The sequence below is a fragment of the Centrocercus urophasianus genome, unplaced genomic scaffold (genome assembly GCF_019232065.1).
Source record: "Centrocercus urophasianus isolate 14NV4802_14NV808 unplaced genomic scaffold, USGS_Curo_1.0 seq_34, whole genome shotgun sequence".
NCBI classification, from domain to species: domain Eukaryota; kingdom Metazoa; phylum Chordata; class Aves; order Galliformes; family Phasianidae; genus Centrocercus; species Centrocercus urophasianus.
Genome location: NW_024884911.1, coordinates 511,650 through 528,238, shown reverse-complemented (window position 1 = coordinate 528,238; position 16,589 = coordinate 511,650). Strand labels below are relative to the sequence as shown.

Genomic DNA, 16,589 nt, shown 5'->3' with positions numbered 1-16,589 from the left:
AAAGCAACCCAAGCATGCTAAAGGCAAACAGACAGCTGCATTTTATTGTATTTGTTTAAATTAAGGGGTAGGGAGTTTAAAGACTGGGTCCAATTCTGCCACTGCGGCGTGATTGCAAGAAACAGCACATTAGACCTTTGGAGATCAAAGCTTCGTGTCACTTCTGCTGGCTTTGCAAGTATCTAATTACCAACCCATTTTAAAATGGCGCCCCAAAAATCTCATTACCAAGAGTCTGCAGAGAAGGAAACTCTGAAATCAAACTCCAAACGCAACGCAATGACACCAGTGCTTCTTGGAGGCCCCATATCAAATCAAACACCCCCTATATTTGGTGCCATGAATTGATGTAGTAAGCAGCTGCACTTCCACACACTGCTCAGAGCCAGGACAGCCTGTCCAAGTCTCTGCACCCAAGACAAACAAACCTTCATTTCCCTACTTCCTGAGCTTAAAACCTTTAAAAAAGAAATGGCAAACAGATGAATGAAGTGCTACCTTAGGATCTACTAGTGCTCCAGCCTTGATAAGGTATTTCACAGTTTCCAGGTGGTTGTTTTCAGCTGCTTCCATCAGTGGGGTCCGCTGGTCTTCAGAGCAGCTGTCTATATTCGCACCAGCCTGTTGAGGAGGCCAAGGCAAACACAAGGACAATTGTAACCTTTACTGGTTAGCAAAGGAAGGATGTGGGAGTAGAGATTTAGTAGCAAGTTTAGCAGCAAGACGTTCCTGAAATTCAGCCATGTTGAGAAAAAAAAACAAAACCACCAGAGGCAGGAGACAGACAAACTTCACCTGTTCTGGAAAGCAGTGCACACTGCTTGCGTCCTGTAGCCAGCAACTAAAGCACAAGGAAGCAAACAGGTGTGAAACAGCTCTTGTCATTGCTGCTTTTGGTACTGATGCTCTATGGATAGTGCTGGTAACAATGCTGGAAAAAAAAATCTGCCTTCATTTCCCAGAAGCTTGGTCTACCCTGGTCTATCATCTCTACTGACACAACAAACAGACAAGCAGTGCTTCCCAGTGTCAGTAGGAACAACCTGCTGATCACAACAGAGGAAGGAGGTGTCAGAAATGCTACAGACTAGCTAACTATTCTATTGAAGTCAATGCCAGTATTTCTCTGAGAACACATGAAGTTCAACATGGGAGTGGCTCTGGACCAATATCTCTACTGTCCCCATGCATCTTGCCCTCTTCAGCTCTTTGATGTAGCTCAATAATCCACCCACTACTTAAAACCAAAAGAAAATCTGAGAAATAGAACAACTCTTGGCACACCATGCATGTACCCACGCACAAAGCAAAGACCTGCTTACAACAGTAACATGCTGCCTCAGTTTCACCAGGCACAAGAAGATGGCCCCATTGCTTCTGTGTGCCTCCCACTGCATGTATTTGTTTTGATCACTTTTGTAAAGCTAGAGCAGTTTAGACCAGAGAAGAGACACTTCAAGTCTAACACGCTGCAAACAATCCCAGCCAAACACACTGCTGCTGCAATAGCCAGACATCAGGGGACAGGGAAGAATACAAAGGATTCTGGAAACAAACCAGCCCTTCTGATCATCAACTCAAATTGTTTGTAGTGTCTTGCAAATTTTGCTCCTTTTACTCATACAAGTCATTCCGTCTGTACTTGTGATAACTCAAGTGAGCAAAGCTCCACCTCCAAACAGCACTTTGAATGCTGAGACATCTCAGCAGCCTCATTATCAAAGAGTGGCTTTGCCACTTTCTCAGAAGACTTTTACAGTTTTCCAGTCACAAAGGGCAAGGAAGACACAACCAGATGCCCAAGGTGCCAATGCAAAAAAAAACACAGCCCTTCAAAGGCCTTCTTTTTTCTTCACAGTGTTCTGGAGAAGATTCAACAGCAGCACTGCTACGTGTTTCACCATCTTCCCTCATTCAAACTTACCAGAGCCCAAATGTCTACATCTCACATAACAAGTGAAACTTGAATCTTCCATCTTTTCACAAGTGTAAAGGACAACCCTGCTGGAGTTGCTCAGATTTTGACAGAAGACAAGACAGGGTCTGACAGCCCGCAGGCTTTACAGCCTACCCACCAGCATTACAAAGAGCAATTTGGCAGCAGCTTGCAGCTACCTGCAGGTCAGCCTGTGCTGCCACATCTGGCAGTGCACTACACTGCAGGGTGTGCTCAGGCACAGAGCATCCCACATGCACTACAGTGCCCTGCATCAAAGCTCCACGTGCTCACTGCACAGACAGTGAAGCTGGTATGGAGAACAGCCTGGAAAGACATCTTCAGTCACATCACCAAAGTTTTCACATCACTCTGCACCACTCCCTCCTGCAGCAAACAGTGTGAACGAGGAGGTTTTTCAGTGCTGGTTTTTCAACTGTGCTGTAGTTTTGTGGGGCACAAGACCAAAAAACAGAAAACTGCTCACACAGAAAAACATTTAAGCAGAGACAGACCTGAATCAGCATATGGCAGATGTCCACATGGCCAGACTCAGCAGCAGCATGGAGAGGGGTTCTCTTACTCTGATGCTCCATTTTAAAATTAGGGTCAATTCCATCCACTGAAAAACACAGCAGAGATGCCTTCAACCACAATTCAGAGATCAGAGAAAAGGTAACAAGACAAGGAGCTCTCGACTGAAGCTTTTAAAAGACTTTCCCCTAGCCCATCCTCAGCCCTTCTTACTATACATGCAAGCCAGAAAGCTCTCAGAGTAGTTCCAAGGACATCTGGTATGCAACAGCCCTCAAGCAAGGAGCTTCAGAAACACCACAGAATATAATACTTCTAATTTTTGTAGCAATTACCATTTCTACAAAAGCCACTTCCTTCATTCCCCTTCTCTCACTGCAATACCATCAACACCGTGCAAGGATAAGAAGGAAAAAAATAAAGTGCTGCTGTTGGAAACAACAGAAAGTCAGCACTACCCAGCTTTATTGTGTCAGGACCATGATTAACTGCACTTAGTATTAGTGATCTTTTTTGCACTGCTGTAAGGAAAAGGGCTTCAAAGAGGATGGAGCTCCAACATGAGCTCGGGATCTGGCCAGAAATTCTCACAGCTGTGCAAAGACTGACAGATGATGATGACAGCCAGACAAAGATGTCTGGGCATGATAACATGTTGCATATGATGGGGCCGTAGCTAAATATCAATGAATAACATTTTGGTGCTATTGAAGACAGGAACAATGAAGCTAATACTTGCTAGGAGAAAAAAAAAAAAAGGGTGATAAATGCAGAAGAACAGAAAGCATCCAAAAATGTACTTTGAAGTACTGGAGTGGAAAGGAAATGATCCCAAGTAAAACACTGTGTCCTTCACAAGGAGATATTGCTTGGGAATATTTGTTGGTAAAAACAGCCCCAACCAGCTGAAAATCATCTGGTGACAGTTACGTACCCCCAGAACAAAGCCCTGTGTACTGAAGTTCTCCTCTTTTCCGCTTTCTTGCTGAACTGGTCTTAATTTAATCACACTCCCATCTTTCTACCTCTCCACTGGATGCAAATAACCAACCATCCCACTGCACGGGGAGACAAAGTTCTACTGGATTGGAAAAATCAAACATAGGTCATTTGGGGTAGAGAGAGCTTCTCTGGATAAAACTGCGTCCAAATGCAGAAGCAAGCTGGGAGCAAATCCACATTTCACAGAAAGATTAAGCCATTTCTGATGACACATTACTTGCAAAAGTGGCTTTCTCCTCCCAACACCACTCACAAGGGGCAGTGGGGAATATGACGTGCTGCCATGCTGGGAACTGGGCTCTGGCAGCTGCCTGGCAGGAGCTGGGAGTACAGCCAGACATCCCGTGTCCTGGGAAAGAGCCACCTACCCAACATAAGCAGGACTTTTTGCAGCTCTCCTTGCCTCGCAGAGAAGTACAACTGCTTTGGATGGAACCGTAACTTCTTGGGTCTGCAGCAATGGGGAAAGAGGCAGAATTAACACACACCGAACAACACTCCCCAGTATCTTTTACCCCAACCCACACCATAGGCAAGAGAAAGTTTGTTCCTCTGGTACAGCTCCAGAATGCCAGCAAAACCAAAGAACATCAACTCTTTAGGAGACATTCAAACCTCCAGCTTTGGTCACAGTCAGCCTTGTTCTAACAGCAGCCACACTTACTCAGAGCTGCTAATAAAATTTTCTGGATCTTACTGCTACAAACAGGAATTCCTAGTAGTTATAGCTGAAGTTAGAGGTCTGGTGAAAAGCAAAGTCCTCCAGACAAATCACTATGGCATTTAGAGCTTTAACTGCTTTCTGGAATCAGTAATCCGCTGAAGTTGACAAGGGACTGAAGTGAATAAGAGAACACAAGAACTGAGTGGAGTCAAAATCCACAGAAGCTAAATCTCAGTTTTCCTTAGGTTAAGCAGCTCTGCTGGGAACTGGAGAGACCCAGAGGCCTTTTCCTTACTTTTCAGAGTCCAGAGCAATCAGGGCACTTTCCAGAGTTTCTTTAACTGGTCCCTGGGTCAGGCTGGTAGTAGGCTTTGGAAAAACTGAAGATCCAGCTAAGTCAAATCCCTCTGCAGCCGAACTTTCTGGCTTGTCTTCCTCAGACAACCGCGTTCCAGTGACACTGAAAATGAGAGAGAGCCAAAGCACAACCATTACAAATATACAACACTGTGTGTATCTTAGGCTAAAGAAGGAAAGGAAACTGATTTTAAATTGACCGACAGCATAAGCAAAATTGAAACACAAAGTAAGATATTTCACAGGTTTTTTGGTAAGAACTTGCCCTGAAAAGGAGTTGCATTGTCCTATGACTACATTTTGATGTACTCTTTGCAACAGGCAACAGAAGATCATGGGGCTGAGGGCACTGCCCTGCTCACTGCAAGTCATAAAAGCCTTGAGAACAAGATCAGATCACACGGGAAGGTGAAGTACTGTTCATCACAGGGATGTCTTCATTTATGTTTTCCTCTAGGTTTTGATTCTCTGCATCTGTACCCACTGCTGTGGGCAGCTAAGCAGCTCAGGCTAGGTATTCCACATGAATTTCCCTCTCATTCACCACACATGGGGATGTCAACTCACTCCACTACTATTTCATAGAATTTCATAGAATGGCCTGGGTTGAAAAGGACCACAATGATCAACCCCCTGCTGTGTGCAGGTCGCCAACCAGCAGACCAGGCTGCCCAGAGCCACATCCAGCCTGGCCTTGAATGCCTGCAGGGATGGGGCATCCACAGCCTCCTTGGGCAACCTGTTCCAATGCCTCACCACTCTGTGTGAAAAACTTCCTCCTAATATCCAACCTAAACCTCCCCTGCCTCAGTTTCATTTCTAACAATAAGAGGATGGAGTTGTATTAACCCCCAGCTCGTCCTGTGTTTGCTGGGCTCCTCTCTGGCACTATAGCACAGAATAGGCCTGCAAACACCTGCAGCTGAGCTTGGCTTGTCAGAGCAGCACCAGAAAACACCTTGCTCTGCCAGCAGGAGCACAAGCATTCAAATGCAAAGCACGGCCTGGCACAAGGGTTGAGGCTGCCACGTGCTCCTATGCTCACCTTCCCGTCGTGGTGTCAGCCCTTCCTTCCACTGCTGCTGGTTTCTGCTGCTCGTAGGTCAGCGACACCGTGGAAGTCGTGTCTGCTTTTGCTATTGTCACCTCCTTTGCCTTGGAGGCATCTTCCCCGCAGTGTGGGCAGTAGCTCGTGTCGTTGACCTGGGAGGCACAGTTCTTGTGGAAACGGTGGGAGATGCTGCTCTCAGGCTGACACTCCATGAAAGTGCCCTAAAAAAATCAGAGGAGACATTCATACCTTGGTCACTACGTGCCTTACCCCTTCCACATGCTTCATCCGCAGAGCTCTTAAATACTTCATTCATGACCACTCCTGTCCCTCGCGCTTCCAGTACAGTAAGCAAGCACTGCCACTTCTTTAGAAGAGAACAAAACCAAGGTAATGGGAAAAAACTCACTTGGTTAGGAACTGCAAAGCAAGTTTTTTTTAATTGCACGTGGGAAACAGAACCACAAAGTCCCATTTTCCAGCTCTAACACTTGAGGCTCTTGCTTACGTTTCTAGAAGTGCCAGTGTACTGTAAGGACGCTCCCAATACTGGAAAAGAAAACTTCAAACCAGTCAGCACTAGAACTACCAAACACATCTGCACGCAAACCATTCGAGGAACAAATAATACAATTACATCAGCTGTCAATCCCACTGTAACCCAAAGCATGCAACTTCTCTCTTTGGACCAGCCCTGTATGCTGTTTAACCCCATCTGCTGACAGATGTGAGCCACCTTTCTACAAATTATCTTCTCTTTCCAGCAAAGTCTTCCAAGCTGAACTGCACCCCAGAACAAACACACTGTTTGTTCTGTGATATCAGTGCTACCTGAAGCCCCACCGTGCTCTGTGTTATTAGTGACTGATAACACAGACAAACACTGCCAGTTTTACCTTTATGAACTATGAAGTCACTCAGAGACGTAACAGCATTAAGGAAAAGTTAGTTGAAGCCCACTCTTCTCCTGGATTCACAGTCCTCCCAAGAAATCTAATTAACTATTTCAGCATTGCAAAATGCCTTCGAGCGCTTTGAGGATTTTATCTTTTAAATGATCTTTGACTCAGCATGAAAACTCAGGACGGTTCCATTTATTACAATAATGTTGAGACTTCCCTAGCATCTTTCATTGAGTCATCTTAAAGAACCCTAACATCAGACAATCAACCCACCCTATCACCCTGGGAGGCCCTCAACAAGTGTTTCACCAGCAAGGAAACAAGGACACCAATGGCTCAAAGCACTGGGCCAACGCTATTAAAACCTCAGTGGCAGAGGTGGAAGAAGGAGCAGGAGATCTCAAACACTGCCTTGTTCCAGTGCCATCACTCAGGTTCCCCACCTAAACCCCTGTGAATGGTGGGGGGGGGGACAGAAGCCCTCTCCTGTATGCAGACTCTTTCAAGAAGCAGGCTAACACCATTTGTGATGTGATTGACTGTACAGAGGAAGAAAAAAACAAACAAGTTCCAAAAAAATTCCAAAGGTATGACTTCCACCCCTTTGGTAACACCCCTTGAGGTCTCCAGGAAGTTACAGGTGAGCATTGCAGCTACCCTCACACACATTACTGTTGAAAACACCATCTGACGTGCTGTGGAACGAGGTGGAGCTTATGCCAGGAAGTCAGTAAACCCCTTTGGGTAAATCTCCACCTTCACCTCTTCCAGCTACTGCGACAAGTACCCCCTTCCCTAGATTGAGAGCACGGACTTACTGCAGTGCAAAAGTATCCACAGCCAGGGCAACACTGGTGTTTCACCATCCTCCCTCTATGGTCCTCACACAGCACCAAAAGCTGGACTTTGTTAGACGGGCGCATCAGTTCATACTTAACCACACTGTTTGTGCATCGGCCCAGCTGGAACAGGAGAAATTAAAGGAAATGAAATTACTGGAGACCAAAACACTCTCTGTGCTTGTGCGGAGGAAGATTTTGCACACTGCCTTGATGAGCCCTGGCTTTTTCACAGTAATTCAGATGTGTGCCAGATAGCATTAGCAGTGCAGCAGGAAGCTGTGAAAGCTGCTCTCACAGGAAGAAATGCATCATTTGCTAACTAACATGCATGTGGACCGGAGTCATTTGTTCCTTGCAAGAAAAATCATAACTGGAAATACGCAACAGCCAAGCAGCCACAGAGGGGGCAGTCCCAGGGGCCTGACTCACAAAACACTCTCTGCTTTTGCCAGGAAGAGCGGGTGTCAGTGACCAAGAGAACAAGACCGTACGCACTAAATCTTGTTACTGTTCAAAAGTACAAGTCACAGGAAGATAAAGTGAAAAATAATTGCTCTTGGTTGCCAGCTATGTTATCGTCTGTACTGCTTCCAGCACTGGCCCCCGCCCAGACCACAGGGATGAATAGCCAGTCGTTTACGAGAGCTCAACTCCAGTCAGATTTTCAGCATGCTTTCTGAAACATTTCACCAGTGTGTAATTTTGGGCTTAAGAGCTGTCTTCTCTCACACCACCTTGTTGTGTTAGTGACAGCAGGCTCCGTGAGCAGGGCTTTTCCCAGCAGTGTCTGTCCCTCTGCTGTGCCAGAAGGACTGGGGCTTCCTTCTGCCACCCTTGTGCATACACCTATGAGCCTCCTCCACATCCTGGTTGCCACCTGCCAGCGCGGTGCAACATCGTTTGGGTTCTCATAACTCCCTCCAGATGAAAACCTTGCTTTCCCCAAACGCTTGGCAAAGGACATTTCCAGCACAGAAACATAAACATGAGAAGTTCATAGGAGGAAACAGCCCTACCAGAATCTGAGCGTGGTGCACTGCACTCTGCCTCCATGATCAGAGCAGTCCGTAAGGAACACAGTGTCTGTTCATCACTAGCAGGCTGCCCCTCCTGCTCTAGCTGAGGTTTGATTCACTGCTTTTTCTCAGCAAAACTAAACTCCCTCTCTGATTTATTTTAAACTCCATTTCTCCTACAACCAACACACCTACAGGAAAAAAAAAAAAAGAACAGTTTTTAACCTGAGCTCTTCTCCCTTAGCATCTCTGACCCAGCTTACCCAAATTCCAGCTGCAAATCCTACCTGTGATTGCGACACCTTGCCTAGAGTGATCACTGCTAGCACACAGATCCGAGGGGCTGCAGGAAAGGACCAGTCCATTGATTTTTATTTAGGAGTGGAGGAAATTTGATTAAGGCATGAGAAGCTGCACTGCCTGTATAAGGAAGTCCCTGCATCATTCTGTCACGACATATTATTTGTTAGAAAAGTCTAAAATAGTACAAAATGATTAATTGCTATTTTCCAGCCATTAGAGAGTGTAGCACGGTGCTCCTAACTACAGCATTATCCAAGGACATGACAGCCTAGAGAACCCACTATTCATACATGTAATATCCTTACCACATCTATGAGTCACTTACCCATTGCCAAAAAGAATCTAACAGAATGCATGGCCTTTGCTATTCCTTTCTCTGATTTATCTGGGCAGAGAACTGTCAGACAATCATAGGAACTCTTCTGTATACGTTTTGTTATTCAGAAACCCTGGAGAACCCTCTCTCCTGTAAGTTTCCAGGGCATTCTCTCCTTAACGCATCAACTTCGTCATGCTAGTGAAATTCCTTTCTCTATAAGTACCTACTAACAGAAGTAGAGCTGGGCTGTAAATGTGATTACCCCTTCCTCCCTCCATCCACCTTTCTACTGGGATCCTCCAGAAGAACCAGGAGTACTCCGACTCCTTGTCCTTCTACTAGTAAATATCAGAGCACTGCAGCATGGCTGCAGCTCAGCTGAAGCACCACAGAAATGTCAGTTTCTTCCAGAGCAAGAAGCATCTCCTGAGTTTGCTTCTGTCTTCCCTTCCAGACTCTGAGAGGAAGTCACTTTTGCCACTTAATTCCGCCTTCTCGGAACCAGCAGAGCCCAGCTAGCCCAGCTGTGATCAGTTTAGAGGCATCGAGTGCAATGTTTCCAGCCAGCCAGACACAGAGGCTGCGCAGGACTGCCAGGACATAGGAAGCTTTGTAACAGAAGCCTCTTGGGGGGAGGAGAAAAGTGGAGGGCCAGAAGAGACTGAGCTGGCGGAAGGCATGCCAAGTTCCAGAAATTCAAGAGCTGGCTATGGAAAGGTTTGCATCAGCTCCTTTGTAGTCAAGGGAACCAGCTCCAAGCTTCCCCTGATTGGATTCTCTCACTTTGATGCATGCTAATGTATTTTAGCCCACTTGGCCCGAAGCGTTGCCTGTTACATCCAGTTGATCCAGCTACACAAGCCAGGACAAGCAGGAGATCCACCCAGTGCCTCTCCAGCTAGCCCTGCAGGCTGCTCCTACTCACTTTGGAGTGGCTTTAACCCGAGTGTGCGACACATGCAGTGTGCTGGAGGAGCTGTTGGCCCCACCATGCCCACACGAGTGGGCTCCCAATCTAGCATGTTGCAGAGCATCTGAGTGATGTAATGCATGCTCCTGGCACGGCTTTGTCTCTTTATGTCTTTGTCCTCAGGAAAAAAAGTCTGCGAGAAGCTGAAAGACAGGTTCCTACCTCATTATCCACACTCTCGGTGGCCATGCACTGGTTGTTGGCTAGCGTGGTGATCTCTCTGCTTTTGGGAGTTTCCATTCGACAGCTACAGAGGGGAACTTCCTGGAGACCGTCTACTTCCATTGCTTCAGGACCATTGGAAAGACCTAGAGTACAGAAGATCAGCAAATCAACTCTGATGTTACCCTCTGGGAGAAGGGATGCAGTCCATCAACACTGTCCATGTCTCATGGCATCTTCCAGTTCCACATCCTGAAATGCTTCAAAGGCATCACTTAAACCCCACAGAGACCCACTTCTTGCAGCAGATGGAGTTTGCAAAAGCACACTGTACTTTTCTGAGTCCAGTGACACTACAGGTGCTGTATTCAAGAATACTGAGTTAAAAACAGCTTATCCTGAGAAAACCCCAACGTGGAAAAACTATAAGATACAGATTTCTATCAGTCTCTCTTTCTCACCTGTCCCACAACACTGCACTCTGGCACCAGGAAATCTGTGGGTAACAAACTAGAGTTGGGAATTTGAGTAGTAAGGGGAGTGTTAAATAGAGAAGATCAGGGAAGCATAAACTGCTATTTGCAGAAGCTTACTACACAAATGGGGAAAACAAAATTCCTGGGACTATTTGGTCTCACACAACCAAAATCTATCCATCTATCTATCTATCTATCTATTTTTTTTTGAAAGCGAACAAACCAGAGAAAAGAAAGCAGCAAGATGTTCAGATTTGCTTGCCTTCTCATCTCTTTCTCTCAGATATTTAACACTCCCAAGCCTTTTTAAAGGTGGATAATGGCTTTTAGGTGATCACGCAGCCAGGAATGGGGGAACACTGAATATTCTTGGGGCTCCTCTGGGTTCAACTCATTTATTAGGTTACGTGTGACCACGAGACACTGACCCAATGACACAGGGATTACTTTTTGTCCTTCACACCTACCTTAGTCCTACAGAGCTGTAACATCTTTTGCAAGGTTTTAAACCCTCAAACATTACCCGCAGTTCACCCTGCAGTGTCCCAAGCTTTTCCTGCACAAGCCTGCTATGGGTTGGAGTCCCAGTGAGAAGGAATTAATTGTGCTGCTGTTTTAGAAGCTTTTGAAAGATGAATTATTTTGCTGCAGAATTTCAAAGACTAACTTCATTCTTCAGAGAGATTCCTCTGTAGCTGCCCTGGCAAAAGCACTCTCCCTTATGGCTGCGACCCTACAAGCTGAGCAGAAGCTCTTTTCATCTTGCAAGGAGTTTCCATTGGCTAAGTTGCAAGACCAAGCCCTGAGAAAGGATGAGACGTTTCAAGACACAAGCAGAAGGAAAGCCCTTGCAATTGTCATGTAGAATCCTGCCCAGATATTAAATGTTTAAGTGCTTTATCTAGGACCACAAATCAAAAAGCTCATTCCTCACCTTCCAAGCTGTCACTTTCATAATCTTTTTTGACATCCAGAGGCTCTGATGAAAACATCCCTCATCCATCCTGACCCTCCCTTGGTGGTAAACACTCCCACCCGCTCTTTGATGTGCTCCTATCAAAGAGCCACACCACTTCTGAAGGCAGAAGAGCAACGGGGGAGAACCGTCAGATCCACACCAGAGCCAAGGATCAGCACTGGGAACGGCGGCCACTCAGACACCCCTACCATCCACCATCCTCACTGGCCACCAAAGCCAGACCCCTGCAAGCTCCTGAGGAGACGAGGGCACCAGTGTGCAGGGCGATGATTCACTCAGAGGCCACACATACATCGCCCAAAGCCGGGGGAGTGGGACAGACAGATGGATGCATCCCACTCAGCAGTGTTCCCAAATCGCTCAGCCCCCCCTCACGTCTTCGGCCCCCGGCTTCTGCCAGCCTTGCAGGAAGCCTCTCAGCAGGGCCAGGCCTGGGCTCGGGGCTCTGGCAGCCACCAGGGGGCACGCGGGGCTCCGCTCGCTGCTTGGGCTGAGCGAACAAAGCCAACGTGGGTCATGGCCGCGCCGAGCCAGCACTCACCTTCCGCCTGCGAGGAGAGGATTCCCTTCACCCGCAGATCCAAGGAATCCAGAGACACCTCCATGTACTCCATGCTGTTATCCTGGGCAGAGCCCTCTCTGCCTCCCAACGATGATTTATAGGCTTCAGCACCTAGATTCAAACACACGTATATTTACACAGCTGAAAAAAAAAAAAAGAAAAAGTGCGTGCATGTGTAAAGGCCATATTTAACCAAGATGGCTGCATGCAGGCTCCTCAGAGAGCCTATGAGTACAGATGCACACAGAATTATGGAAATGTAACAGCTGGGCAGATATGGCACAATTGATCTCCCATCTCTTATTTCCACCCCTGTCTGATCCGACAGATTTTCCACTTCTACGGAGGTAGGTTAACAAAAAAAAAAAAAAAAAAAAAGGGATAAATGAGACAAATAAGTTCTGCATCCAGAAGGCACATCTCTGCCTGCTGTAGGGCAGCAGAAGCTCAAATGGCATAAGGAAGGGCTGAAACCAGGGCTCGGAGCATTCCCCCATCTCCAACCTGCTGCAAAGGGCTCCAGGTACAGCCCGGCCAGGCAAAGCAAACCAGCTGCTGATGCAGGTTCTGGAGAGGACGAGACAGGTGACATTCAGCTGAATGGGAGGGGAAAACATAAAAGCCAAGTTCTGGCTCTGAGAGAACAAAGCTGCTGCTGGGAAGGGATTGCATGGGGGATTCCTCGGAGCCTTCGTGGGAATTGTCATCTCTTCACATTCCCTTGGCTTTGACTCTCAATCCTGGTTTGCTTCTCCCACTCAGGCTTGGCCAAGAGACTTGTGTTAGCCTGAAAGACTGGCTGCCACCTTTATGTAAGGGGTAGAAAAACAGCCTGCATCTCAAATGAAGAATTAGCTATTTGCTCTGAAAGGGATCAGTGGTCCCCATTTCCTTTTAGAAGAGTTTGCCTTGGGAAGAACAAAATGAGAGGGCAGCCCAGGGGCTGCAACGTGGTCATTCAGAAAATAGGCAGCAACAACTGCTGATAAAAAACGGCCTGTTTAGAAGGAATTAGCAAACAGAATAAACTCTTTGATGGCAATGGATGTGTGAAGCCTTAATAAAGAGAAGGCACACCTTCACAGACTACCAACTCTTTTTTTCTTTTAAACTCATCCTGTTACTTTTCCTGAAGATGAGGAATCAGATCCAGCCTGCACCTCCTCCATCCTCAGCCCACAGCTTTCTGGGGACAAAATGAACTGTAACCTTTGAGTGCTGTGTAACTTCACTCAAACTAGAATGGCCACCTGAACTCAGGCCCAGGAATGGGCTGCGCTGCTTTGGAATAGCAAGGACAGCCAGCACATTGCATTCAGCAGGACTAACACCCACACAAAAGCAATTGAGCATCACTCCGGGATGGTTATTCCTTTCCCTTCTCCATCTAGCCAATCTCCTTCAGTTACAGTTTACATCCATGAAGTCGTCTTTGGATGTTCCAAAAAAAAGAGAGCTTGTGAACAATAATCATTACTTCAGCATGCCCAGGATAAAGCTGTCTCATGCTTAGTTTGCTGTTAAAGTGCAGACACAAGCTGTAAGTAAGATGCCAGTTCAGGCTCTGGTTAACCATAGAGGTAAATCTGACCATAAAGGTAAACCTTCCCTTCAAAAGGAAGAAAGAACTCTGCAGACAACCACTGCCTCATGGGCCGGAGGTCCTTACCCTACCTGGCAGACCATTTTCTGTGCAGTTAAAGAACAAAACTCAGTTAGTTACCTAGCACATTGGCTTGTTTCTTTTTATTCCTCCGTCTCCTCTTGCGGGTGGGTTTCAGCCATGGGCTGTCTGTCTTTCCTTTCCTCTTCAGCAGCTTCTTCTTAATGCTGGACTCCGAGCTCTGAACAACCAGAGAGGCCATGTGCATGTAAGGCATGTTGGTATCAGCATCACAGCAGTCCTTTGCACTCATATGAAAGAGCCTTCACACAGCTTGAGAAGTGTAAAAAGGCCTTAAGGACTGAGGTTTGAAATCAATTGGTGCAGAACTGCCTTTACAGTGCAGAAAAGGAAACACCAGCACACGTGTGGGCGTATTTCCTGTCACCTCAGAAGTGCTCACTTTACCTTCTCTTCCATGTAGGCTCTAACACCACACTCATCTCAGGAGTAGCTGAGCATCTCTGCACAGCAGGCTGAGTATGCGTGCATGCTTTTAGCTTCTCCCCAGAAAAGTGACCTTTATTTCTTTTTTTCAAACTCAAATATTCACATTGCTCCACAGTCATGCTAGAAAAAAATATCTCTTGTACCTGAAGAGCCCGGGCTGGGATGGACCCTGGAGAATTTAACTGCACAGCAGAGACCAGCTCCCTCCCTGAGCAAGGTGTCAGCACAACCTAATCACACAGCAATCTTCAGGCATGTATGAATCTAAACAGAGTTTAGGTTTCCTTTCTGTTTAATATACAGAAAATAAGGTGACTTTTCAAAGTCAACTTTAAAATGGGCAACCAGAAACTCCAACCCAGCGTTACAAAGCTCCAAACATAAAATTCATGTTCTAACATGAACTCACTCCATCTCTCACTGAAGCCTACAAAAAAAGCTCCTGCTGCCTTCAACAGAGGCTGGATCAAGGCCTACCTTCGTGGCCTACCTTAACAGGAAACTGATGCTGCACCATGCCCTCTTAACACAGTGTGCAGCAGGATCGAGGTGGCGCTGAGCCCTGGCTCCCCAGGCAGCTCTGCAGTGGTGTCTGCACTGGCCCAACAATCACTGTGCCCAAGTGTAAGGCTGTGCCTCGCCACGTGGCTTCCACCAGTTGCATCACTGCTGGTGGGTGAGAGGTTTGCATCTGAGCCAGTCTCCATCTGGGCTGCAGGCTGAGTCACCACATATAAGCATAGCAAAAATCACAGTCTGGGACGTCTAGATATGACTGGGCTGTTTGGACTTGACTGCAAGCTCTACCCTTAGTTTGATTTAGCACTACAAAAGTGCCTCAAGCTGCCCAGTGAAAGGCACAGGCTATACAGCCCCTTCTGGCTAGTCCTCTCTGGCTCTTGTAGTGTCAGAGAACAAGGAATGAGATTCTACAGAGCTTCAACAATTCATTTGGTACAGTTGCTTCTACCTTCAGCTCAAAACATCGAGACAATGAAGTCAAGAATTTTCTCAAGGTGACTGAAGAATTGGGGTGCTTTAAATGCTGGCTCCTCAACTTGAGATGCTGTGAAAAGGGAGCAACATTTTAAAGTAAAGGGGAGGGTGGGGAGACACAGACAATCAATGAATAGCAATTTTAAAAAAATTATAATAATTTTCAAGTTCCCTCCACCAGCCATCTGAAAAAGAAGAAGTCAAAATCACCAAACAGCTGGTGAAAATCTTGCCTTAGGACTACCAGACACTCCTAGGGAGAGTGACTCTGTATGCTGTTTGTACATATGCCTGACAAGGGCTGCCCGTGCCTCTGAGGTGGCATGTAAGACAAGGTGAATTTAGGCAGTGGGTTGGCCCAGTGGATTTGTGAACATCTCCACCTGGACTCGCTCTGGAGGCAAGCTGAGCTTCAGGTTGTTAAGAAAACACTGCTTGCTCCCACCACTTGCCAAATCAGCACCCAACGAATTTAAGCACCCTTAAATATTTCCACTACCATTCAAATGATTAAAAGCAGTCAATACCTTGTTGAAAACAAGAAAAATAGCCCATTAATTAGTGCTGGAAAGTAATTAAGTGTATCGCTGCTATGCACCTTGTGGAAAACAATACTCTGTGTGCATGGATTCAGCCACTGAGTTTTGTCAGAGTCCCAAAACTACACTGCTAGTCTCCTTCTGGCAGCAAAGCAAAGGGGAAATCATTACCAGCAGAACAATGGTTGAAAGCTGCATTTAGCAGCTAGGCTTACCAAGTCAGATTCATCTCCATCCTCCTCATCCTCTCCAGACTCTGCAGACTCTTGATCCTCCTCAGAGTCGCCATCATCAATCTGCAGCCACCATGTGCCCCAGAACAGAAAGAGTCAGTCCTGTCAGGTCCCTCCAAGCACGGCACCCCTCCACACCCTGCCTGAGCATCCCATCACCGTGCTGCACTCAGCCCCAGCCATGTGAGCACTAACACCATCTCCTCTCCAGGACAAGCACTCCAAGGCTGTTAACGCACTTGATGGTTCACCCATGAGGATGGGACAGGATAACACCCAAAGAAAGTTTTCCAAACAAACGTTAATTTTTGTGGTTAATAAGAAACATCCTCATACCTACAATACACGTTGTGATTTGGGGTAAGTTAACTAAAACAATCTGAATCTAGTTACAGGCTGGTAAAGAATTAGGAAGACATCTCCTGCTGGTGCAGTGAATGCCTAACTGTGATGGAAGTCCTGCACATACACTGGATCACAGAGAGTTATGTAGCAAGGCTACAACAGGAGGGTAGGCGAGGAGACTCTCGTGGGGGAGGGGAAAAGGAAGCAGGAAGTGGTCATCAAAAGCCTCACTTCCACCACTGAGCTTTCTGCCATCTTGCATGCTAAAAAATGCCTAGAAATTGCCTC

General features: G+C 46.6%; 1 protein-coding gene across 15 annotated transcripts in view; it reads right to left on the bottom strand.

Annotated features, from left to right (window-relative positions):
• EHMT1 (euchromatic histone lysine methyltransferase 1) overlaps nucleotides 1-16,589 on the bottom strand; it is a 95,580-nt gene that overhangs the window by 18,592 nt on the left and 60,399 nt on the right. For 13 of the 15 annotated variants that reach the window (XM_042830996.1, XM_042831002.1, XM_042831001.1 and 10 more), the window contains 10 exons: nucleotides 15,939-16,019; nucleotides 13,799-13,919; nucleotides 12,055-12,186; nucleotides 10,059-10,204; nucleotides 7,265-7,408; nucleotides 5,539-5,765; nucleotides 4,432-4,596; nucleotides 3,841-3,923; nucleotides 2,452-2,558; nucleotides 499-621 (listed from right to left, as the gene is read on the bottom strand). In XM_042830996.1, the coding sequence (XP_042686930.1) occupies nucleotides 499-621; nucleotides 2,452-2,558; nucleotides 3,841-3,923; nucleotides 4,432-4,596; nucleotides 5,539-5,765; nucleotides 7,265-7,408; nucleotides 10,059-10,204; nucleotides 12,055-12,186; nucleotides 13,799-13,919; nucleotides 15,939-16,019 (1,329 nt within the window). The remainder of the gene's footprint in view (nucleotides 1-498; nucleotides 622-2,451; nucleotides 2,559-3,840; nucleotides 3,924-4,431; nucleotides 4,597-5,538; nucleotides 5,766-7,264; nucleotides 7,409-10,058; nucleotides 10,205-12,054; nucleotides 12,187-13,798; nucleotides 13,920-15,938; nucleotides 16,020-16,589) is intronic. The other 2 variants (XM_042830998.1, XM_042831007.1) reach the window with 1 other exon arrangement.